Source organism: Astatotilapia calliptera, chromosome 4, assembly GCF_964374335.1.
Source record: "Astatotilapia calliptera chromosome 4, fAstCal68.1, whole genome shotgun sequence".
In the NCBI taxonomy this organism is placed as follows: domain Eukaryota; kingdom Metazoa; phylum Chordata; class Actinopteri; order Cichliformes; family Cichlidae; genus Astatotilapia; species Astatotilapia calliptera.
In genome coordinates this window covers 150,747-176,377 of record NC_137425.1, presented here as the reverse complement: position 1 = coordinate 176,377, position 25,631 = coordinate 150,747, and the positions used below count along the sequence as shown (strand labels likewise).

General features: G+C 45.5%; 1 protein-coding gene across 4 annotated transcripts; it reads right to left on the bottom strand.

Moving 5' to 3' along the window:
* Positions 1-127: 127 nt before the first annotated feature.
* Positions 128-22,521, bottom strand: cdc27 (cell division cycle 27). 4 transcript variants are annotated; one of them, XM_026163777.2, is made up of 20 exons: positions 22,373-22,521; positions 9,533-9,608; positions 9,307-9,454; positions 9,019-9,144; positions 8,830-8,927; positions 8,601-8,746; positions 8,301-8,521; positions 8,112-8,211; positions 7,491-7,600; positions 7,161-7,260; positions 6,866-7,046; positions 6,594-6,766; positions 5,217-5,369; positions 5,061-5,141; positions 4,805-4,932; positions 4,000-4,117; positions 3,415-3,543; positions 2,012-2,086; positions 1,708-1,837; positions 128-507 (listed from the first exon to the last, which is right to left on the bottom strand). In XM_026163777.2, exons 1-20 carry the CDS (start codon positions 22,397-22,399, stop codon positions 416-418), a joined length of 2,412 nt encoding a protein of 803 aa, XP_026019562.1. In that variant the 5' UTR covers positions 22,400-22,521; the 3' UTR covers positions 128-415. The 4 variants fall into 4 exon arrangements, with proteins under 4 accessions (XP_026019562.1, XP_080156113.1, XP_026019560.1 ...); XM_080299987.1 differs by having other exon boundaries at positions 128-504; XM_026163775.2 differs by lacking the exon at positions 22,373-22,521 and adding an exon at positions 21,750-21,803.
* Positions 22,522-25,631: the final 3,110 nt, after the last annotated feature.

Sequence of the window (25,631 nt, the reverse complement as noted above, 5' to 3'; positions counted from 1 at the left end):
GAGTTCACCGATCTGAGTCATTACCTGTTACCATGGTAATATTAGCAAACTCAGTTTTAGCTGAACTTGCTTCCTATAAAAGGACTCTGGGCTCTGACTGGCTACAGAGGAAGCAGACAACAGTGGGCGGGGTTTAAATGTTTATTGATTATTACCATCAGGATGGAAAACAAAACAAAAGAAAAATATTAAAAACAAAACAAAAAAAACCCAGCTGTGATGACATGACAGGAAGGAAGTGTCAGGGGGCGGGGTTTCAGGGCACCAGCAGTCCGTTTCAGCCAACAGGAGGATGGGGAGAGAGGCGGAGCTAAACTGAAGGTCTGTCATTGCCTAGGAACAGTACGCCTCTGGCCAATCAAAACAGGGGAGGGACTGGCTCAAGCCAGGGTTGGGGCGGAGCCAAAGGGCGTGGTTAAAGAACGTCATCACTCTCGGCCGTGTGGAGCTGCGTGTCGTCGGCGTCCGTCATGATGCTGCTGTCCTGACTGTCGTCCACCTCGGCTGCTGGAGGGAGACAGGTTAGACCTTTTTTTTTTTTTTTTTTTTTTTACAAATAAACTCGGAATAAGCTGACAACAGAATTCAATGAGTAACGTTTCCAGAAGAACGTGAAAGATCAAAATGAATCTGGATAATGTGTGTGTGCTAAAATAATGAACGGTTAGAAAGACATCAGCACATTTCAAACTAGTGACTGCAGAACTAGAAGGCTTCCGCTCCTGCTGCTCTGCTCTCACTTGGCTGCGTTCAGCCACGCTTCCCTCGTTGCTCATCAGTTCCCGGCTCACTCACACGCTCTGCTCAACATCCCATCTTGAGCCGTGCAGTAGTTACTCATCTCTTATATTTATTTATCAATCACAGCTAGCTTGGTGTGGCTTGTGTTACAGTTCATTGTCAAATGCTTCATGTCAAAATGTGTGTAAACAATCGTGTTGCTAGGCACCCGTCGGGCCGCAGCAGCAGTTTTTCATTTCTGTGGGGTGGAAATGACGTCCTTGATGTTTTCTTTCGCGTTTGATCCACACACTCCAAAATTCAGTATTTGTCAGAAAGCCCTGAAATATTTTATTTTAACAGAGATACAGAATCTTTAACCCTTGACGGACACACCGGTGTGTCCGCGTCACATGGCAACGCAGCCTCACCAAGTCTCCGTTTCCACTTGTGTTGAAAATTCAAACTGTAAACCTGACTTGGTGTTGATTGGCCGAGTAAAACCAGAGTTACGGGGAAAAACAAGATTTTCTAAGGACAATACTCGGACATGGGCCCAGGTGGACAACAGGAGGAGGGATACACCTGCAGGTGTCAGGGCTGTGACCTGCCCTGCTGCCCTGTAATGGACAGGAACGACTTTTTGGCACAAATCAGTTGTGTGGCGTCCTATTGTGACAGCTTCTGTAACGGGTTTAAATACATGCGTGGCCAAGGCCCTTGCTGCGTTTTTACATCAAGTTTATTGTTTGCAAGATTTCTACACACATTTTAAATTTACGTTTGTAATTCTGGAAATGATGTTAAACACGTTTACAGTTTTCTGCTGTGAAAACATGTTTGTTCTGTGAAGTGGTGCCGAACACAGTGATTCTACAGAAGAATCAAACCCAGGACCACAGACGGTAAAACGCCATCAACTAAACATGAGTGTGGACTACTTCCTCTCTGCATATGACATCACCAAACAGTGGCAACAGTGCGTACCTTCGTCCTCAGGCAGGTATCTCTTGTCGATGGCTTCCTTGATCTGGTTGTTGGCTCCTTTAGGGTCCAGGTCCATCGCCCAGCTGAAGTTCATCAGAGCCAGGTGAGTCTGCCCCAGCTTCTTATACACCTGAGGCACAGGTGTAACAGTCATCAGAACATTTATTCATCACTCAGGAAATTACGGGCTTACAGTTGCTCCAAGGATTGCTCTGACTAGCTGCTTAATTTCTCTGCACACCTGAACAGCTTTCAGTGATGACAGCGTTTCTGATGACAAAAAGAGGTCAAAGGTCACACTTACCTTTCCAATGAGGAAGTAAACCAGCGACTCTTTAGGAACAATCTGCTTCAGCTCCTCCAATTCCTGCAGAGCCGCCTGCACGCATGCACGCACCCACACACACACACACACACACACACACACACAGATCAGAGAGGCAGACAGCACAACAGTACAAGCGTCTAACAGCAGGGGGCGCTGTCTAAGTGGCGTGTGGCCTCCTGCTGTTGTCTGAGGTTTTCATGCTCCTTTTTTCCCTGCTCGTTTACATTGCAGTGAATGCTGCTGTCGCTCCCTTTCTGATGCCGTCAACCAATGAGAACTCAGCGTGCAGTCCACGCATCATGCATAGAAGAAGCCACATGTGACCACGATGGAGAAACATCAAAGCTCCTTTAAAATTAATCTGAGGTCAGACGCATGCGAACGTGGATGCTGCCTGCGAACGTGGATGCTGCCTGCGAACGTGGATGCTAAACCGCAGACTGCATCTGTCTCAGCCGCACAGTCGCTGAACCGGCCCGCCTGCAGTCCAGACCTCTGGCCAGCTGACAACATCTGGAGCATCATGTAAGCAACAACAGGACGAAGCAGAGCCAGGACTGCTGAACAGCTGGAATCCTCCATCACATGATGGAGGATTCCTCTCCAACATCACAGACTGATGTTAGAGAGGAAACACGGAGCTGTCCTACCTGCCCAGAGCATCCTTGTCAGATGCCCGAACCACCTCAGCTGGCTCCTTTTGATGTGGAGGAGCAGCGGTTCCCTCCCGGATGGCTGAACTTCTCATCCCATCTCTAAATGAGAGTCCAGCCACCCTTCAGAGGAAGCTCATTTCCACCGCTTGTATCCACGATCTCGTTCTTTCCATCATGACCTACAGCTTGTGACCATAGGTGAGGATAAGGACGTAGATACACTCAGCTCTCTGTTCACCACGACAGACCGGTATAGCGTCCGCGTCACTGCAGTACTAATCCATCCGTGGTTCTCCCGCTCCCTTCTATCAAACCCCAAGAGCCTGAGATACTTAAACTCCCCCACCTGGAGCAGGAGCTGTCCCTGAGTGGGCGCTGCACCCTTTCCTGGCTGAGGACCGTGCTGATTCTCATTCACGAGCTCATCAATTTATTAAAAGGATTCATTTTCTCAGTTTTAAGATTTGAAATGTTTTTATGTTTCTGTATGAATAACATGACTTCACACAGACAAAGGTCAAAGGTCATGCTTTATGTAATCTGATTACAGAACAGGGTTAGAACAGAAGAGTATTGATCAGGGAGTCACTGGCTCTGGGTTTTAATCCACAGAGCACTTTATGATGTCACACAGTTTCCTTCCGGTCAGCTTTCAGACCCTCAGTGTGTTTTCACACCAGCCGATTACATTCATCACAGTCAGTTCTGACAAGTATTGATTACCTTGTACTTGTCGTTGGCGAACAGGATGGAGGCTCTGTGGAACTTGCAGAGTGGGTTTTTGGGGTCGATACCGATCGCTCGGTTCAATGTTTCTAAGGCTGCATCAGACTTCTTCAGAGCATGCTGCACCTGCGTACACACACACACACACACACACACACACACACACACACACACACACACACACACACACACACACACACACACACACACACACACACACACACACACACACACACACACACACACACACACACACACACACACACACACCAGAGGGTCAGTGCTACGAGCTAACAGCTCATCTGTTGCAGTCATTGCACTTCATTAGTCTCACTGGTCAGAAACCGGTTGATGTTTATTTGTTTGTCTCCTATGCGGAGAAGCAGCAGGTGGAAGTAAGGCTCTCACGAGATGACTGCTCGCTTCATGCCCCAAACCAAAATGGAGGATGCTGTAAAGCGGCTCATGGTGTCGTGACATCCCTTTCACACAGAAATCTTGTAAACATCTAAAAAATTGGAACTGTAACGGTTCATTCTGCACGTGCTCAGGTGCGCCTCCAGTGGGCGTGTGAAAACTTACCACTCCAATGTGGCAGAGCAGCACGGAGCTCTGAGGGTTGATGCTCAGGGCTTTCTTAAAGTGGATCTCAGCCAAGTTAAACTTCTCCTGTTTGTAGTAAATCATTCCCAGACCATACCTGCGCGCGCACACACACACACAATGAAGAAGATTAAAAACGATCATTACGGGTTAAAAAAAAAAAAAAAAAAATTGGTGTCAGTGTCTATGAGTGTGGAGCAGGAGTGCGGCCCACAGACAGCCCACTATGGTGTTCAAGAAATATCTGCGTTTTTTTTAAATGATGAAGAAAAAGCTGCTGTGACAATAAAAACACGTTGTGTTACCTCACCGAGTAAGACTGTCGTTTAACTGTAGTCGTAAGAAAAAGAAAAATATCTGCGTGTGTTTGTGGTGAGCAGCAGGTCAAAGTTCATCATGTTCAGGCCTGTGGACCTGTGCGCACACAAAAACTTTGTATACAGTTGATTTTATGTAACAGTCAACACTGAACTGTAACTTTACTCTTTTACTCTGTGTTTTCATAACTTCTAACACGAGGTTTAAGTTTGAGACCTTTTGTGCTCCACTCTGGAAAACGACGACGGTGTAGGTTCTGCTCTCAGCAGTAAAGCTGCTCACATTCTCACTGGTTTATTCCCACATCTCTCTCTGCGTACCTTGTCTGTACCACTACACTTGCTGTCTCAGCATCTGCTTGTTTCTAAAGAGGCTACACCTATCAGGGAGAGCAGGGCCCCGTGGTGGAACCTTTATACATGTACTGTCAGTGGGCGTGGTCAATGTGGAGGCGGTATCAGTGTACCAGGCATTGTAGTGTCTGTTGTTGACTCTTATGGCGTTCCTGAAGCAGGCGAGCGCTCGGTCCAGCTCCTCTGTCAGAACGAACTCGTGACCCAGCAGAGTGTACGCATACGCGAAGCCCGGGTCCACCTGAGACGGGTACAGAGAGGGAGGGGCATCAGCTGACTCAGAACACAAAACCATTTCTGTACAGGTGAGGTGGCCCCAGCTGACCAGAGACCTTCTTCCCAGAATCAGTGCTTGTAACCGTGGCATACCTGGATGGCTCTCTGGAAGAACTTGATGGCGATGTCGTGCTCTCTCTGCAGGCTGAAACAGTTTCCTGCTACACACCAGGCCTGTAGACACACAGTACATGTGTCTCAGTGTCACACAATCAGTGGGTTTCTGACCTGGACAGGTGAGCTCCTTACCTCGGGACAGTTCTTGTCCATGTCGGTCAGGTCTTTGGACAGCGCCGACAGGGCGACGTCTTTCTGCAGGTGCCACAGCGTGGTCGAGTAAATCTCCATCCCCTCCACTCTGTACGACTCGATCCTGCGCACCTCGCTGAACATACGCTCCGCCTACAAACACACATTGTCATGACAACGGACAAGCACCAGCAGTATCCAAATGAGGCTTCACCTGGACTGGAGGCAGTCTGCAGGTGCGCCATGAGATGACCACAAAGACACCGCCCCCTTCCTTATTTTTTCCCTCCCCATGTCTGTGACACAGATACGTTTCAGATAAAACTGAGTCCAGTGCCAGCGGTGCTAGTACAACCAATCTGAACACACCTGCGCTGTGTGCAAAGGTAACCGCCCCTGCTGTTAAATCACGATGAGACCACGTCAGCACGTCACACCACCATCTAAAGACAAAGTGAGGTGGTCTGAAAAATTGACGGAGACATTTCTACAGTCAGACGTGGTGGTGTGACGGTCTGGGGCTGCTGCAGCACCTGGACCACTCTCTGCCAGAATGTCCAGCCATCAGTTCACACCCTGAAGCTCAAGAGCACTTGGGCAGCAGGATGGTGATCTGAAACACACCAGCAACTCCACCTCTGATTGGCTCTCCAAAGAATCTGAACTCAAACAATCGGTCACTGACAGTCATCAGGTCAGGGAAGTTACTTTTGCACAGCACTGTGTATAGGTGAGTCGCAACCAATGTTCCCTCTGATGTTTCATGTGTCTGAACACACAAACTCCCTGAGCGGACACTTGGACCACAGTGAGCAACAGCAGACGTGTTACATGGTTTATTAAAATAATCAAATTACAGCATTTACATTTATATTAGACTACTTTTAATTAACTGCTTTAGCCCACTTACAATGAAAATTAAAAAAAAAAAACAAATCTTGTTCATGACCTGTAGCATGTTAACACTATTGGAAGTAAAAAATAACTCCAATTTTGAAAACACAACTTTCCTTTTCTTTTTTTTTTTTTTTTATAAAGCTCTGACTTGTATTGTGAGTCTGTGGTCTGGGAGAGAGTCTGTAACTCTGTCTGCAAAATACAGTAAATAATGACCAATGTTGGGCAATTAATTATGTAGTTACTTCTTCAAAAAAGTAACTGAGTTATACAAACAACGAAGTTTTTTGCAGCTGTTTACCTGAAAATACAGCCAAGGCGTTTTTTCAACAAACATTTCAAACTATTTACAGAACAATCAGCTGTTCTGCATCAAATCTGATGCCACACAAATTATTTGTGCCGCTCCAAAAATAATTTCTGTCCACTATGAGATGAAGGAGAACAACAGCCTGATACCTGCAGGCCTGTGTGCGTTACCTGTGTGTACTCTGCCAGCTCGAAGTAGCCCTTGCCGATGTGCGTGAGGACCCAGCCGGTGTTGTAGTGCTGGGGGGGCAGCGAGGTCAGGATGTTTATGGCTTCTCTACAATTGTACGAGCACAGCGCCAGGTAGCCCCGTCCCAGTTCCCGTAGCAACGCCATTATGCTGTCTGAAAACATAACAGGTGCGTCACATAAACTGTACTTACTGCATTGATTACAGCAGCCCTGGAGGAGGCGGAGCCTGGAGGCCGAGCCTGGAGGCGTACCTGCGGCGGCCCTCTGGTACTGTGGGATCTTTGTCTCAGGTAGACTCAGGCTGGGATCCAGTCTCAGGATGTCCAGGCTCTCGTTCAGGTTGGTGCTGTTGGACGTCTTCGCCGATTTACACTTCGTCTTCCTGTTCGGGATCTTTGTCGGGAACTTCATCTTCAGCTTCTTACTGTTCTCCTGCAGAGAGGAGAAGGACAGTCAGGAGGAAGGCTGGAGGCACCAAACAGGTGCTACTACAGCATGTAGTGGTTAGATTTAACTTACTACTACAGTGAGTACTACAGTGAGTACCTTGGCAGTAGAGCTGGCGCTTGTAAACAATCTGGAGCTTCTTCTGGGCTGAACATTTGGCGGCCCCGACATGCTGGGACTGAGGACCTGAGGAGAGCCACTGAGACACAGACAGGTGATCAGAGGTGGACACACTGGTACCTGCAAGTCCATCAGAGGTGGTAAAGTGAAATTACGAGTCATCATATACAATTTTCAGCTTCTCATCTTCCTCCTGAAGATCACCTAAAGAAGATCAAAGCAGCTGAAGGGCCGACACGTTTGGATCATCGGGCAGTCGGAACTGATCCCTGCTGTGCAGCAGGTCCTGTGATTGGCTGCCATAGTTACCTGCTGTGAGGTGCAGAGGTCTGCGATTGGTTGAAGGGGATGGGGAGAACGTCTCTGCTGTTACCGCTCTGACTGAAGACAGACTTGGACTGACTGATCCTGGAAACAGCCTGAGACGGAGAGACAGGTACAGGTGAGCAGAGGAAGAGGGGTGGATATCATCCTACGGCTAGGGACTGTTTGTGTTTCTCAAAGGGAATGATGTAACTTCCTGTGAGGTGAACAGGAAGTGTTTAACCTGTACTAGCCTTGTTGTGAACATTACTGGGGTCAAGAAGAAAAACTGAAACATGTCATTGTTGTCATTTATTTCAGAACCACTGAGTTAGGATTAAGGTCAAAGGTGTTGACAGGAAGTCCCTTATTTTGAAATGCAGTGTTAAGTGCGAGCCATTTGATGATGTTATGAAGGTTACGTGTGAAGTATGACAGTAATGTGCTTCTTGTTTGTCACATCTCTGTTATTATTCAAAGCTTCGACATAGCTGACTGGTGACCAGCAGGGGGCGACTCCTGTCTGTTACATGAGCAAACATCTTCCTGATTGGCTCTTTTCAGCTCCAGAACTCAAAGGTGAAATCACAGACACTCCTGTCTGTTTGTGTGTGTCTGTGCTGTTACCTTCTTGCTGGGGGCTGTAGTTTGTGTTTCCATAGTGGATGAATAGTTCTGTAGATATGTGGGGTCTCCTGGGCTGGGATCCAAGGGCAGGATGCCAAAGCTACACATACACACACACACACAGTTTGTAAACACACTTCCAGCTGCAAAGGTAAGACTCCAACTCACCTGTGCAGGTGTTGTACTCACCTTGGCGTTAGTGGGCTGAGGGCTGCAGGACCTCCAAGTAAACTCCGCCCACTCTTGGGCTTGTTCTGTTTAGCTAAAAGTGAGCCAGCTGACGCCATAGAAACCGTGTTCCCCAATAAGGAGCCGGTGTCTGGAGAGATGAGGGAGGAGTCGATGTAGGAGACGGACAAATCAGACGCCAGCTTTCCGTTTGACGATTCCAGATTCAGACGATTCAACTCCTAAAAAACAAAAACGCTGTCAGCTGCTCATGGGTCAAAGCTCAAACAGCCGCACTGCAGGTGCATTTGTGTTGCTCACCAGCGTGTCCTGTGGCGTCTCCATGAGGGCGGTGTCTAATCTATGGGAGGAGTTCTGGGCAGGGCTTACAGATGGTGGAGGTGGGGCAATGGAGCAGTTCTGTAGCGAGGACAACCTGAACACCTGATCTGGGTCTGGTTTCTCTCCTAAAACACAAAGCATCAAGTGTAATTGAAGTCACGTGGAGCCTGACAGTGCTCATGACTCCACAGGAGGATGTGTGCGTTACCTAGGTGACAGAGGTTCTGGAAAGGCGACCAGAGGAACGGGTTGAGAGTTAGACTCCTCTGAAAACACTCGGCACCTTTGGCAACACGATCTGTCTTACTGCTCACAGAGAGAGAGAGAGAGAGAGAGAGAGACAGGTGAGTCAGCAGAGCATCCTCACCTGTGGAGCGCAGGTGAGTTTGGTTCTTACCAGTAAATGTGCCCCAGTAAAGATAGCGTGAAAGAGGCGGAGTCTCCAAACTCTGTGATGATGTCATCCTGACTCTTCTGTTTGTTCAGCACACCACCAATCAGAACCTGCTCTCCTTCCGCCAGCCTGAGAGACAAAGAGGCGGGGTCAGAGAGGCGGGGTCCGAATGGACTCTATTTCCTGAAGTTTATCATTTCTGACTACTTTTACATTTACCTCTGTGTGTGTGTGTGTGTGTGTGTGTGTGTGTGTGTGTGTGTGTGTGTGTGTGTGGCCATGTGTTCTTACTTGCTGAGCTCCACGCAGCACTTTGCCAGCAGGAATCGAACCTGTGGCGTGGAGCAACTGTGAGCCTTCAGCAGCCGGTAGGCTTTGTAGGGCTTCCCCGAGCGATAATAACATGTGGCCAACAGATAAAGCGCCTCCTCTGACCTCACTGACACACACAGGTGAGACACACGGGTGAAAAACAGGTACTGACAGGAGTGTATGTGGACACACAGACAGGTGTTACCTTCAGCGTAGAGCCTCTCTGCGAGGAAAACAGCGTCCAGGTAGGCGTAGTGGTTCAGAGCCTGCCACACTGCAGCCTGACAGAGACAGATAAGTGAGGCGCAGCTGGGAGGGGCAAGTCATCTTACAACAGGTCACATGATAAACTGTCGGGGTCCACAGCAATGCGCTGGCCTCAGGTGTGCCCGACATTCATTTGACTCTTTATGAGCTCATTGGTACCAGAGGAACTGAATCGAAGAGTCACGTCATCACTGCCACGGTGGATCACGGAGCTCGCTGAAGTTAGCTTCCTGAAGTTAGCCACGTATGCTAGATGAGCATACCACATAACATTAACTTGTCGGCCACGCTGGACATGTAATAATCCTGAAACAGTGAAAAACCTGCTAAACATGTAGATGTAGCTAGGGCTGGGTGATATGGCTTAAAATCCATATCGCGGTATAATTTGAAGCATATGCGGTAACAATACATGTTGCATATATTCTTTTCTTCTGTATAACGTATTTTACACACTATAAGGCACAATTAAAATCCTTTCTCAAAAATTGACAGTGCGCCTTTTCTATGAATTCTGGCTGTGCTTACTGACCTTGAACCGAATTTATGTGGTACACGGCGCTTTAAAATCTGTCAAAAATGTTTCAGTCCAACTTTGGTAAGCTACGAAGCCGCACGGCTTGAGGGATTGTCGGAGCATTACGGCTGCCGTAGTCAGGTCCCAAAGTCACACAAATACTGCGGCATCACTGAGAGTTAAAAACTGTCTAAATTCTTTCATCTTTAATAAAATGATCAGCGTTGCTGCTTTACCAGGTGTAACAATTAAGTTCAACATCCAGGCATCCATGAAAACAGAATTTATTACATTTAACGGAGTTAGAAGTTAGCTCGCTAGTTTCCACCTAAGCATGATATAGCATGTTCTGACTGAGAGATTAATAAAAAAAATTCAAACGTACAGCTCTGCTGTCACTTCCAACATAAAGTAAGACAGAAAATTAAACAGCAGTGATGTTTGTAGGTTTACTGAAGTTGGGCTAGCTGGTATATAATGATGTGCTACGTGATCGCTAGCAAAACAGTTAGGTTAGCATAACATAAACAGAGTGAAGCTGGAGGATGACCGCTAACTTTTTTCCATTCGATAAAATTTAGCGTGAGGGTTCCTGCTGGTCAGGAACAAATGCAATCGCATGGCAGGATGCTGTAAACGGACCAGAACAACTGAGATAATCCATCCACAATACGAGGTTAGTCATTAATATACTGCAACAACATGGGAACAGAGCAGCTGCAGAGAATTCGGCATTAATGAATCAATGGTATGGAAGTGGAGGAAGCGCAGTATAATTTGCAGATGATGTTGTTTGCAGACGCTGCAATTCTTTCGACCAAAACAGGCGCAGCTCGATGACACCATCAACATACGCTATCGCGTATATAGTCAAACTCTCTACCGTTGGCCAAATTTATATGGTTTCTACCGTATACGTTTATACCGCCCACGCCTAGATGTAGCTAAAGTAAATAAACAAGTGTAAATAGGCTGTCGCAACAAGCATCTTGCTCACTATGTGGAGCAAGACTTTGTTCAGTGATGCTGTGGAGTGTATCCCTGCCCGACTTCATGTCACACAATTTTCACCACGTTACCGACAAACCCTCAAATGACAGTGGACGAGATATGAATTTTCATGCTTATCAGTCTTTTGTGTCACGATAACAAACCTCAGTTACCGGGTCAAGTGTCCACGCTCATTGCTCAGGTACTTATTTACCTGATTGTATGTTTTTATTTCAAGAAGTTAACTAGGGTTGGAAAAAAAAAAAGATTTCCTGATTCAAATCGATTTTAACTTGAATAACGCACTATCGAAGAATTAAATCCTGACATCGATTTTTAAATATAAATGTGTTTGAAACTCCAGAATCAGCTTAAAGCTCACAAAAGAAAGACCAGGTCAACGATTCCACTAAAACGTGGAAACACGTTCACCTGACGGCACGGACACGGCGCTGAAAGCCGACGCCTCACAGGTTTCGTCTACGACCAAGATAGCCTCCCGTGTCCCCCAGCTCTGTGGAGTGTTTTATACAGGCCTGTATCAGGGTCAAATTCAAGCACCTTTTAAGGTTCATTTTCAAGGACATTACCAAAAAAAAAAAATAGATGTTTCACGTCACATCACCTCAGTAAGACCATGTGAAATTTAAAGCAAAACACCCTCGGCTTAAACACCTTTGTTAAAAAGCAACTCAAAACACACATTTAGCTTAAAATTAAGATGTGGAAATACGAACAAATTAACTTGTTAGAGATATTCATCTCCTGTTGGAAACAACAACCCAACAAAACAAGAGACCTGTACCAAACACCACAAAATAACACACAGTCAGGCCAGATGAAAAAGTCTTCTCAACAAATACTGATGCTTCTTTACTGTGTGACACTCAACATAAAACTGTAAGATGTTTAACTACACTGCTGTGTGTATTATTGTTGAAGTCCTAAATGATCACCTTGAAAGTGTTTGTGCTAATAACATCATGTATAGTAAACAGGCAGGGAGAAAAGCTCTGACTGGGAGGGGCTGTGGACACATGACTCACTCAGTTCATTCGACATAGGAGACTTTAAGAATGCACGAGCATCGAAAACCTGTTCATTTAATCTATCATCTGTAATATTAATATGTACAGCCATCATGTATCATCTCCCTTAAATAAGCAGGCAGCCTTAAAGTATGAAACATATGTGTCTCCTGATAGTGCCCAAAGGCCTCAGTGTGAGCTTGTTTCATGTGTAGGTGCTCACAATAAACACGTTTTGAATGAAGGCCGGGGAACTTCGGGAGCACAAAAACGTGTCAACTCTGTGCACGTATGAATCGTATTACCATTGTTTCCCCCTGAGGTGTTGCCAAAGACACAGAGTTACATAAATCACCATAACTAACTGCGTAGCGCTGCTGTATTGCATCACACTCAGTGCACTTCAATCATTTGTCCAGTGAGTTTAATAGTTAGCAAAAAAATAATAATAACTTTAAAAATTAGCATGCGTAATGTAATACTCAAACACTCATTAAAACGGCAACCTGGAGTAATGTTAGTGCACCCACCCATGTTGGGGGGGGGGGGGGGGGGGGGGGGGGGGGCAAACTGACATGCAGAGGTGCAAGCAGCCCTAGGCGGACAAACTTGCGACTGATTTTATGTCTCTATGTGATAAGAAAAGTATTCAGACAGTTATTTGTGCTGAATGAAAAACAGTTTGCAGCTGTTTTAAGCACCACAACCGAAATCTTTAAACCTTGAAAAGACATTAAAGTCCACGAATTTTCAAGGGTTTCAAGCACCTGCATGAACCCTGTTCGTAAACTGTTGATGATGAGTCTGCACATTCAGTGAGAAACTGAGATTACCCATAATGCATCACTGAACGACACAGGAAATCTTTTCTGCCTGTGGATATAACTGAACTCCCTCCACCTAACACACAGCTCACAGTGCAGCAGCAACAGCCTTTTGCAGTAAAATAACAAAGTTTCCAGGTTAGAGTAAAATCTTGATCGTGTATATTTCACCTCTGTAATATTTATAACTGAGCTATTTCTTATATTTTGTAAACTTTATAAAATATTGTCATTTGTCTGTTACTGTTATTGTCCTGAAGCGACTGTAAACTAGGGTTGGGCGATTGGAAGAATCTATCGATTATCAGCCTATTGCCCATCGTTTTGATTTATTTGCCCATGAGTAAGTTTGCCAATAATGATGGCGCTAATAGATCCTATCAACAGAAAAAACAGCCCCCTCCTCAGAGAGCGCCAAATCCTTGTTGACAGAGCTGCAGAAGCTGCTGATAGCCTAGCATTCTCAGCCGGATGGTGAACACGCACATGCTCATGCCAGTTAGTCTTTGTCTTTTATCCTGTCTTCCTTCTCTCACCCCAACCAGTCTCTGTATCTATGAAGCGCCTTGAGGCGACTTTTGTTGTGATTTGGCGCTATATAAATAAAATTGAATTGAATTGAAAGTAGAGCTGGGCGATATAAGATTTTTTCATATCACGATATGTTTTTTTCATTTCAGGCGATAACGATATCTATCACGATATATTCAAATTCAAATTCAAATTTTATTTGTCACACACACACAACCATACACAGTATGACATGGGGGTGAAATGCTTGTAGCTGTACAATGCCCGACCATTAAATGACAGAAGAAAAGTTCTACAATATTTACAATTTACTACAAAAATTTACAAATTAACTTAGGAATTTACAGTAAAGAATGTGCAAATAGCAGAAGACATTATAAAGATAAGGATTATAAATTATAGGAATTATAGGATTATAGGAAATGTGTGGTGGTGCGTGTGGTGACGTGTGTGAGAGTCCAGTCTTATAGTGACGTGTTTGGGAGAGTCCAGTCCTACACCTGGTTCAGGGCCCGAATAGCCTGGGGGAAGAAGCTCCTCCTCATTCTCTCTGTTTTGGCCTTAAGGGAGCGGAAGCGCTTCCCAGACCTCAACAGTGAGAAGAGTCGATTGTTGGGATGGGAGAGGTCCATCATAATCTTCCTAGCTTTGGACTTGCACCGCTTGGTGTAGATGGACAGCAGGTCAGGGAGCTCTGATTGAATGATGCGTTCTGCCGAGCGCACCACCCTTTGCAGATCTCGTCTGTCCTGCTTGGTGCTGTTCCCAAACCAGGTGCAGATGTTTGACGTCAGGACGCTCTCGATGGTGCAGGAGTAGAAGTTCTTGAGCACCTTCAGTGGCAGATGGAAGTCTCTAAGTCTTCTGAGGAAGAAGAGACGCTGACGGGCTTTCTTAACCAGGGTGTTGATGTGACAGGACCATGACAGGTCCTGAGTGATGTGGACACCCAGGTATCGGAAACTGTCCACTCTCTCCACTGGCGTGCCACTGATGATGAGGGGTTTGTAATTCCTCGCCTGCTTTGTAGTGAAGTCCACGATCAGCTCCTTAGTCTTGCTGATGTTTAGGAGGAGGTTATTCTCCTGGCACCAGGTCTCCAGGTTCCTAATCTCCTCCAGGTAGGCCGTCTCGATGTTGTCGGAGATCAGGCCCACAACAGCAGTGTCGTCAGCAAACTTGACAATGGAGGTGGTGTCGGATGTGGCTACACAGTCATAAGTGTACAGTGAGTACAGCAGGGGGCTTAAAACACAGCCCTGAGGCACTCCAGTGCTGAGTGAGATGGAGGGGGAGACTTGTTTCCCACCCTCACTGTTGGGGTCTGTCTGTGAGGAAGTTGAGGATCCACTGACACAGTGATGAGCTGAGTCCTAGATCCGTCAACTTGGTTAGAGGGAATTATTGTGTTGAATGCTGAACTGTAGTCCACGAACAGCATCCTAACATAATTCCCTCTGCCAGTGTCCAGGTGACTCAGGGATGTGTGGAGCAGGTGAGATATGGCATCGTCTGTGGAACGATTAGTCCGGTAAGCAAACTGAAGTGAGTCGATGGTGGGAGGAAGTGAAGAAGTGATGTGATCTCTCATCAGTCTTTCAAAACACTTCATCACAATTGAAGTCAGTGCTACTGGACGGTAGTCATTGTGGCAAGCGGGCTGTTGTTTCTTTGGAACAGGGACAATAATGGACCGTTTGAAGCACGTGGGAACCACAGCTTGGGCCAGGGAGAGGTTGAAGATCTCCGTGAACACCGGCGCTAGTTGATCAGCGCAGGCTCTAAGGACCCGGCCAGGGATTGCATCTGGTCCTGCTGCCTTCCTGGTGTTCACCCTCCTGAAGGTGTTCCTCACGGCATGCTCTGTGATGACGAATGCATTTTCTTCACTGGTGCACTCCGAGCGCGCGCAGCCGTTTGTTGTTTTAATTGCTGCGGCGTCGAAGCGAGCATAAAACGTGTTCAGCTCATCAGCCAGTGAAGCATCGGCATTCATCATTGAAGAAGCTGGTCGTTTATAGTCCGTTATAGTCCGCAGTCCTTTCCACAGGCTCCTAGAGTCGCACTGTCGTAGCTGTGACTCTAGTTTTTCCCCGTAGCTCCGCTTTGCCTTTCGGACCGCGCTGCGCACGTTGTAGGACGCAGCCTTGTATAGGTCCATATTACCGGAGACAAGCCCTTCATTGTAGGCAGCGGTGCGTGATCTCAGAGCGTCGCGGATGTTTTTATCCACCCACGGCTTCTGGTTGGGAAACGTTCGGATGATAGTTCTTTCTGCTGTGTCGTCCGCTAGTTTCCCGATAAATCCCACAACCGCTTCCGTAAACATGTTGATGTCATCAGAGCTGCGCCGAAACATGTCACAGTCTGCGTCATCCAGTGCGTCCTGCAGCGCGGCCACCGATTGGTCCGTCCAGCGAGCGACCTCCCTCCTGATTGGTGGTTGCTGCTTTAGCCTTTGTTTGTAAGCAGGTATGAGGAAGATGGCGGAATGGTCCGATTTTCCAAATGCCGGCAGGGGTTGAGCCTTGTAACAGTTCTTGAACGGGGTGTAGCAGTGGTCTAATGTCCTCGTGCCCCGGGTGGGGCAGTTGATGTGCTGGTGAAGGTTGTGAAATGTCCGTTTGAGATTCACTCTGTTAAAATCTCCCATAACAATGAGTGCGGCATCTCGGTGAAGTGTTTGTTGATGTGTGAGAGCCTCATGTAGCTCACATAAGGCAGTGTCCGAGTCCGCGTGAGGCGGAATGTAAACAGTTCAGGCAATGACCGCAGTGAATTCCCGAGGGAGATAGAAAGGGCGACACTTAACGATCAAAAGCTCCAGATTGGGCGAGCAAGAGCGTGTGAGTGGGGAGATGTTTGTGCTGTCGCACCATCTGTTGTTCACCATCAAACACACTCCACCACCTCTTTTCTTCCCCGACTCCATTGTCCTGTCCATGCGGTAAACCGAAAAGAACCCCGTCGGCTGCACGGCATGGTCTGGTATCGCTGGGTTCAGCCAAATAACTATATTTGTAAGATTTAAATGTGTCGTTGCTCACAAGTAATTTCCCATAATAAGTTCAATAGGGTAGATGTACTTAAGGAACATGAGACTTTTTCAGATAAATAAAGGCAAATATTGCAAACTACACAAAAGGCAGCCGCTAAAGCGTTTAAGTTTCAAAATAGAACAAATGAAACAGACTAAATTGTCAATTCCACTTAGAACCAAAATATTAATTCTAAAAATAAATCTTAGTTTGTTTTACAGAAGAACAGACAAAACTGACTAACTTTTGTCAATATCAAATAAACTGAGAACTAAAAGGAAATTCTCAATCCTTGTTGTATAGCTGAGCTTTTCAAACAGTTTTAACAGTTACTTTAGTCTGACAAAAGCTGAATGACGAATTAGCGCTTCCAGTCAGAGACTGAGGCTACGTCCACACGTACACGGGTATTTTTGAAAACGGAGATTTTCCGTTTTCATTTTAAAAAATAATTCCGTCCACACATAAAGGCAGAAACGAAGGAAAACGCTGCTATGAACATGCCAAAGCAGCAGGTGGAGCTAGATTCCTAACCGTGCAGAAATGTTGGCCAATCAGAAGTCTAGAAGCCTCGGTGGGAAAAAGTAAACAAAGCTGGGGCATAGAAGCAGAACCGAGCCGTATGTGTGGAGGGACAGTAACTGTGTGTATATGTAAGCATTTAAACACTGCAGAGAGTACAATTAACAGTAACAGTATTGTAGAAATTCATTTCACCGAAACAATAACGTGGCGCACAGTGTGACGTCAAAAAATGCGCACACCTTTGACGTTGCGTTTTCTCCGTTTTTCTAGTCCACACGTAAATGCAAAAACGGAGTTTTAGAAAATATCCACCCTGGCCGGAGTTTTTAAAAATCTTCGTTTTCAGTGACCAAAAACGCCGTTTACGTGTGGACTAAAGGTGCAAACGCATAGAAAAATCTGCGTTTTCAAGAATGCCCGGGTACGTGTGGACGTAGCGCATGCACCAGTTTATTGTATTTCCAGACTTGCTTTCGGCACAATTTACAGTGCACGCTACTCTGTTTTTTGTCAGACTTGAAATAGCCGAAATACCTTCACACTACGGAACTTCTATGGCTCTTCCGTTCGACAATCTCTCCGGCGTTGGAACCATCATCTGTTTTCTCTTCGGTAACGCTCGGTTGATTTTTCTAGTCTGCACACTCATTTCCTCCATTACCCGGGCGGTACGGTGGCTGGCTGCTTCCCAAACAAATACACATGTGGCTTGGCACTTGTGCTGTACGTAACAAGTCACGTGACATGACGCTGCGGCTGTGATTGGTTCGGCTCTGCGCTACTTAATTTGGATTGGCTGTTCTTTTTTTTTTTTCAAAGAGGAGAAGAGCGGCGAGGTCTATTGCGATAGTTTAATTTTTCTATCGAGAAAAAGTTATATCGCGATACATATCGTTATCGTTCTATCGCCCAGCTCTAATTGAAAGTTAGCCGCGTTTGAGAGCTTTGCTTGCACTAGGGCTGGGCCATATTATACCGTTCACGGTAATACCGGTATAATGTTAGGCAACGATAGGAAAATGAAATATCGCGATAGAATGGGAGTAAAACACGCATGCGCAGTGCCTTTGTTTTCATACGCACATGGCCGATTGTTGAGTGAAACAGATGAACCAGAATTCGTTTGTAAAAATGGTGCAACTTCAGTCATGTGGAACTGGTTTGGTGTTTGTCCGTCAGATACACGACAAAGCACATTTTTTTGCAGAACATGCAAGCAGCCGTCGTTATTGTCGTATTTGTCGGACTAAGATGCTCTTAAATCTGGGAGTAATCTGGGTCCTAAACTCCATATATTTCAGGTCAAACGAACACTGCAGCATCACTGAGAGTTAAAAACTGTCTAAATTCTTTCATCTTTAATACGATCAGCATTGCTGCTTAACCAGGTGTAACTATGAAGTTTAACTTCCAGGCATCCATGAAAACAAAATTTATTACATTTAACGGAGTTAGGAGCTAGCAGGAAGCTAGCGGAAGTTAGCTCGCTAGTTTCGCTAGTTACCTAAGCATGATATAGCATGTTCTGACTGAGAGATTTCTAAAAAAAATTCAAACGTACAGCTCTGCTATCACGTCCAACATAAATGAAGACAGGAAACTAAACAGCAGTGACGTTTGTAGGGTTACTGAAGTTGGGCTAGCTGGTATATAATGATGTGCTACGTGATCGCTAGTGACACAGCTATGTTAGCATAACATAAACAGTGAATCTGGAGGACGAACACTAACACTTTTCCACTTATAAAAGTTAACGTTAAGGTTCCTGATAATTAGAGACAAATGCAATCGCATGGCAGGATACTGTAAACGGACCAAACTTCAGTCAGGAGAACTGAGATAATCCATCCACAATACAAGGTTAGTCATTAATATACTGCAACAACATGGGAATAGAGCAGCTGCCAGAGAATTCAACATTAATGAATCAATGGTACAGAAGTGGAGGAAGCAAGAAGAATGAGTTTAATAAAGTTTGATTTATCTGACTGCTTTGTTTCGCTTAATGTGCCTTATAATCCCGTGCACCTTATGGTCCGAAAAATACGTACTGCACACTGCAGTTTAATGTTGCAAAGCACCTTTTTTTAACTTCAGTGGATATTATACATGGTTATGCTCAGGATATGTCAGACCATTTCTACTGGAAATGCCTTTTGGTTAAACTTTAAGCAAGGAATTTGCATTTGCACTGTTACATTTTTATAAAGCTTCAATGTACATAAAAACCAGCTTCTTGTTTAAGTGAAAATAAATGGAAGGTTGTCTTTTTGCGCTAGTAATGTTGTGGAGTTGTATTTTGTCTCGCATCAATTATATCGTTATCGCAAATTTTCAAATATATATCGTGATAAATATTTTTGGCCATATCGCCCTGCTCTAGCTTGCACTATACGTCTGCACAAGCAGCACACCGCTTTGGTTACATCCTTAGGTTTACGTCTTTCATCCCAAATAAGCGACATTATGACAAAGACGATTAACAACTAACCTATCAGGACCGGACTGAGCTACAATCCCTGAAATGTCTCTGTCAACGTATTCCAGGCAGTTTGTCCAAAGTTTGTTCATTCTGCGCTTCAGATGGGTTGAGAGCGTTACAAATTTTAGTCGCGTCAACACCGGATTAACGTGTTAACGCTGACAGACCAAATTTTTTGGGAAATTAGTTTGTCCATGTTTGGTCTTCACATCAGTCCGTGCATGATTACGTTGCTCCGCCCATCTTAATGACTGCGCATCCAAGAAATATGATCATCATCATCATCATGACATTTGTGACTGAGTCCCAAACCGAATCTGAGTCAGGACCTTTGAATCAGTTGTCGAAATCAGTGATGATCCCAGACCTGAGTCGACGTAGCTCAGTTGTGATTGATGACAGCGACTCTGAGGTGAACTGCCGAGTACAGCGCTGCTGTAAGTTTCTCTTCTCCTCACGGCCATATATGAGACTTCTTTTAAAGTGGATCTATCTCAGTGGCACTTAGGAAAATAAACTCTCGTGATGTGAGAACGTAATCAAACTGTTGATCAGAGGGAAATTAGTTTAAAGACACTACAGTCTAATGTTATCTGGCATGAGCTCGAGTCTGTCTTGCTTTGTTCACAGAAATAGGTTTCTAAACCAGCGGGGCCTGCGAAGCGCAGACCCAACAGACATCATGCTGTTGTTCAGCCATGTCTCAAACGCTCGCATGTCTGATCTGCCGACCGTAACTCAATGCGACAATGTTGAGATTAAATACATTCCTGTAGGATTTCTTATGTTAGAGCCCCAACTACAGTCCAGGAGTGAGGCTTAAGGTGAGGAGGAAGATCAGAGTTCAGAATCCAGAGCTCAAGGGCTCCAATAGGCATGACCCTCCAACTGCCCACCCTACCAAAGCCAGGTCAGGATAGGCTGAGCCACAGAGCGTGGAAGGACCACACCTGTCCTAACAGTAGGAGCCTGAGTGAGAAAAAGGAAATGATGTCAGAAAACATCAATGAAAAGTCAAGACAAGCTGAGGCTCTGAAGATGAGGACGCCGCTGAAAAGGAGGTGGGAGGAGTTAGAGTGTGGAGATTTGGGCCGTTTGAAGTTGGAAAAAGAAGCAAAGCCGCTCATTTCCATAGAGACAGCAGCGTTCTCACCACTTACGACACAACGGCACGCAGTGACATCATAAATGTATTTGCCCACTTCACTGTAACAATGCAACGACAGCAAGCAGAGCAGAAAACATCCAACTTCAGTCACCGGCCCTCGTTACCAGACACACAGCTGCATAGATGTGTCTCACATCACCTCCACATGTGGAGACACGGACGAGCTTCTGTAAGCCTACTGTTTCCACACACACGTTGGTGTATCTGTGCAGCTTCTCAGATTGATTTTGCATTAAATCTGCATTATTTAGCCAGAACTCCTGGCTCAGTTTGCTGTGAGAAACAGATCTCCTCCCACACTCAGCTATAATCAGTGTATTTCAACAGTAAACACAAAGTTATTGATCAAACGCTGGTATTGTTCATTAGAAAGCTGAACGACTACCAGCAGTACAGGTTTACCTGACTGTAAACAGTTTTTGACTCCAGGTTAAAATAAAGGCTGTGTCACCTGTACCTGCTCACAGCGAGCCATACATAATCAATAGCCAATACCGTAGTTAGATCAACACTCTGTGTGCTGCCATTGGTCAGCACTCCAAACACACACCTGAGAGCATCATGTGAGACAGGACGTGTTTATGCCAGACTGTTATCGATGGGTCAAACTCAGGAAAGTTATTGATCAATACGCTGATCGATCACTGCAGCAGTTCCGTTACTGACGTCACTTCACTTTAACTCTGCAGTCACAGTTTACCCGAGTGAGATCACAAACACACCTGTGAGGAGACATTACCCATCAGTCCGCGGCTGACATGGCAGCTAACAGCTAACGGCGGTTCATGTTACCGGGCAGTTAGCTGCCATTAGCCTGTGTTAGCTGTGAGAGTCTAACGGCCGCGGGATACCTTCATCTGTTCTCTGATCTGCGATCAGACTCTGACATTAACAGACCCCGAAGGAACGGATTTGATCGTTTTATGAACTTTAAAGCAGAGTTCCTCCTCACTGAAGCTCCATTGAGTGCTAGCAACTGCGTTAGCTGCTAACCGAGTCATGCTAACACAGAACTCCATATGAAATCCAACAGTTTCTCTCGGCACTCTCACCTGCACACATCTTAAACTCCGTGATATACTTAAGAACATCGGGTCCTGTTCTATGACAAATACTGCTCACAGTCAGTGATCCACCCACAGTTGGTTCCGGTGAAATACTGACTTTAAAGAGTGTCTGTTCGCTCTCCGCGGGTCATTTCCCCTCAGCCGGACTCAGGCCTCTTCAGATGGACCTGCTCGGATTCCGGATTTATTTTAAAATTAGACAGTGTTCGTTTTTTGGATCTGAGCCCAAAAGATGTGCGGAACAAAACGAATCATGAAATATCAAATAAACTGACCAATTTCCCCTTTAATTAGATCGGAAATACCTGGAATCTTAATCTGACAAATCTTTAAAAGGTGTCTGGCATGACATATCTCAGCTGTACCGGGTGTAAATTAACAGCTCTGCGTGACCCGAACGGGCCGTGACAGAAGGTACTAACGACCACCAATAATCGCAGAAAACTCTCTCTGTGCCGTCAGCGGGCCTCTGTAGGGCCTGCGGCCGAGGAACAGCGCTCTCACCACGGATTGCACCCGCCGCTAAGGCCGGGCGCAGAGACAGGCACAAACTTCATACATGCTCCGCTCCCCACGCGTGACAACGAGCCAAAGATGTGTTTTCATACCTGGACAGGTTCCTGCAGCACCGTCATCCCGCTCTGAGACTCCTTCTGTCCGGTCCGGGGGTCTCTTTTCTCTCCGCTCTTTCTTCACTTGAGACTCAGGAGGAGCTGCAGCCGAACATTTGAACATACCGACCGTTAGCAACCGAGTACCGCCGAAGATACCCGAGGAGGGAAAATGCCGCGACGGACATGAGCGACTGTCAAACGGAGAAAGCCGATGTATCTCCTGCGCCCTCTGGTGGTAAAACGTATTACAGCGGTGTTCAGTGTTCCGTCGCTTCCTGGTGCTCAGACTTGTTAGTAGCAACAGCAGACTGGCTGACATGAAGTCGTGAGCCATTTACAATGGCGGTTTTAAATAACTGGCGGTTGTGGTCTTGGGCAGATTGACTATCTTTGGGGAAGATCCTGAACCCAGAGTTTCTCCTAATACATCCATCAATGTCTCCAAAAGTTGATTCTGTTCATCTGGACGTAGCGTTTTGTGGGAGAAACGTTTCGTCACTCATCCACGAAACTTTTTCAGTCTCAGCTGACTGCAGGTTTCAATCTTATAAACAGTACATTTGCATAATGACTGAAACCAGCACCAGTGAATGAAATTCACAGAGATTTGGGGAATGGCTGCAATCACAGCATTGTAAGATGGTGACAGATGTACCCTTAGGCCCCCTCCTCAATTCAGAGATTCTCTTTCCCTTTTTACGTAAATGGCCTCCTTGACTCCTGACTTGCAGTCAGCTGAGACTGAAGAAGTCACTTGGATAAGTGACGAAACGTTTCTCCCACAAAACGCTACGTTCAGATGAACAGAACACACACACTCTCCACCCTGCTGCCAACAAGAAAGAGGTATCGGAGCATCCAGGCCTCGCTGCAAAACTGCAGAACAGTTCCTCCCCCAAGCCGTCAGACTCCTGAACACACACACACACACACACACACACACACACACACACACACACACACACACACACTTTCAACTTTCAGACACCAGGTTACTATTTGCACATTTTGCACATTTCCATTGCACTGCCTTGTGTTATATGTCATGTGTAGCACCAGAGTGAGAGGAACGATGTTTTCTTTCACTCTGTGCTGTACCACTGTACATGGCTGAAATGACAATAAAAGCCACTTGATTTGACTTTGAATTAGACTCGCAGTAGAAAGGTGTTGTATTATTACTGCTCCCCTCTCATCTGATAGCAGAATACCTCACTGCCAAGGCTGAATAGATGTTCCTGCATCAGCCACAGAATGGTGAGGATGGCCCACCTGTTTCCAACTCAGATCTCCACAGAGAGGGTGAAGGGAGACATGATTTATATTGGTCACTTCGTGGGTGGGTGTTACATGTGTTTTTGGTTTGATGTCTGAAATCAGGTCTGTGTTTAACACCAGTTTAGAGTTATTATTTTAAATCCTTCCTGGCAGCTTCAGAATTTCTACTCCTGCACCATCGAGGGCGTCCTGACGGCAAACATCTGCACCTGGTTTGGGAACAGCACCAAGCAGGACAGACGAGATCTGCAAAGAGTGGTGCGCTCGGCAGAACGCATCATTCAATCAGAGCTCCCTGACCTGCTGTCCATCTACACCAAGCGGTGCAAGTCCAAAGCTAGGAAGATTATGATGGACTTCTCCCATCCCAACAATGGACTCTTCTCACTGTTGAGGTCTGGGAAGCGTTTCCGCTCCCTTAAGGCCAAAACAGAGAGAATGAGGAGGAGCTTCTTCCCCCAGGCTATTCGGGCCCTGAACCCAAACACGTCACTATAAGACTGGACTCTCCCACACGCACCACCACACATTTCCTATAATTCCTATAATTTATAATCTTTATAATCTTTATAATCTCTTCTGCTATTTGCACATTTTTTTACTGTAAATTCCTAAATTAATTTGTAAATTTTGTTGTAACCTGTAAATTGTAAATACTGTGAAACTTTTTTTCTGTCATTTAATGGTCGGGCATTGTACAGCTACAAGCATTTCACCCCCATGTCATACTGTGTATGGTTGTGTGTGTGTGACAAATAAAATTTGAATTTGAAAGAATTATGATCTGAATGCACCATGGTGCCAAACACATTTTGCTTTTCCAAGATCAGCTCTAAAAACTCTCTATAGGCTCTTCCTGTTCAGATGTTTCTTTAATCTGATTATTTCTTCATTTCTATTCTTGTTTTTACAGTTCTTCCATTATGTGTAGTATACAGTATGACAACGCCTGAGGACAACAAGGGAAGATGGAACAAAAGGATAGAGTACAAATAGAAATGCAATGTAATGTAACTGCTGCACCTGTAAGAAAAACAAACATACGACACCTGGAACACAAAAATTGACCATGTCCTGCAGGGGCTGAGGTGTCCAACATAAAACACGTCAGTAAAAAAACACTGTGAATGCCGAAGCTTCGCAACCAAAAGGCCCGGCAAGAAGGTTGTGGGCTCGAATCCAGGATGTGCCCGAGGCCTGTGTGCAGTTTGCATATTCTCCTCGTGTCTGCGTGGGTTTCTCTGGGTCCAAACACAGGCAGTTATTGTGTGAATGTGAGTACGAACCATTGTCCATCTTGTGACAGGCTGGCGACCTTTCCACAGTGTACCCCGTCTCCTGCCCTATGAAACCCCCTTGTGATCAGTAAGAGTACAGACATCACACCTAAAGCCAGATGGTGCTGAAGTCATGTGACTGTCATGTCCAAGCTGGTGCACAAGCGGTGGAGTTTATTAGAAGAACTGTTGGCATTAATTAGACCTGTTCATGTATCGGTTGGTTAAACTGTCAGCTAATGTGCTAACGTAAACATCAGAAAAATAAAAGAAAGTTTCCATCACAAATTATTTTTTGTGGATTCATATCTAATATTTTATAATCCATAAATGTATAAATGAGACAAACTGATTACAAAGTTTTGTTCATCTTTTCCTATTGATAAGACTCCCCTAAATAATTAAATGATGTTTTTTTCCACCGTCTGCCACAGCGATACCTTGTTGTGGGTGTTTGGTTTTTTACACTGATTTCACCTTAAAAATTGACATGCTGGAGAACTTTTTCTGCAATGTCACTTTTTTATCAGGTAGTTCCACTGGTCCATCTCACCTAAGCATGTTCTTTTTCTCTGTATGTATTATTGTGTGAATGTGTGTGTGAATGGGTGAATGACTGAATGTAGTGTGAAGCGCTTTAGGGTCCTTAGGGACTAGAAAAGCGCTATACAAATGCAGGCAATTTTTACCATTGTAGG

What these genes read in the sequence shown, in the direction of transcription:
- cdc27 (XM_026163775.2), bottom strand. Translation starts at nt 21,788, where the DNA reads ATGTTCTTAAGTATATCACGGAGTTTAAGATGTGTGCAG. An exon ending in GGAGTTTAAGATGTGTGCAG is followed by an intron (nt 9,609 to 21,749) that starts GTGAGAGTGCCG and finishes TGTCTCTGTCAG; the next exon opens with GCTGCAGTGTGGCAGGCTCT. An exon ending in TCGCCAACGACAAGTACAAG is followed by an intron (nt 2,087 to 3,414) that starts GTAATCAATACT and finishes GCATGCGTGCAG; the next exon opens with GCGGCTCTGCAGGAATTGGA.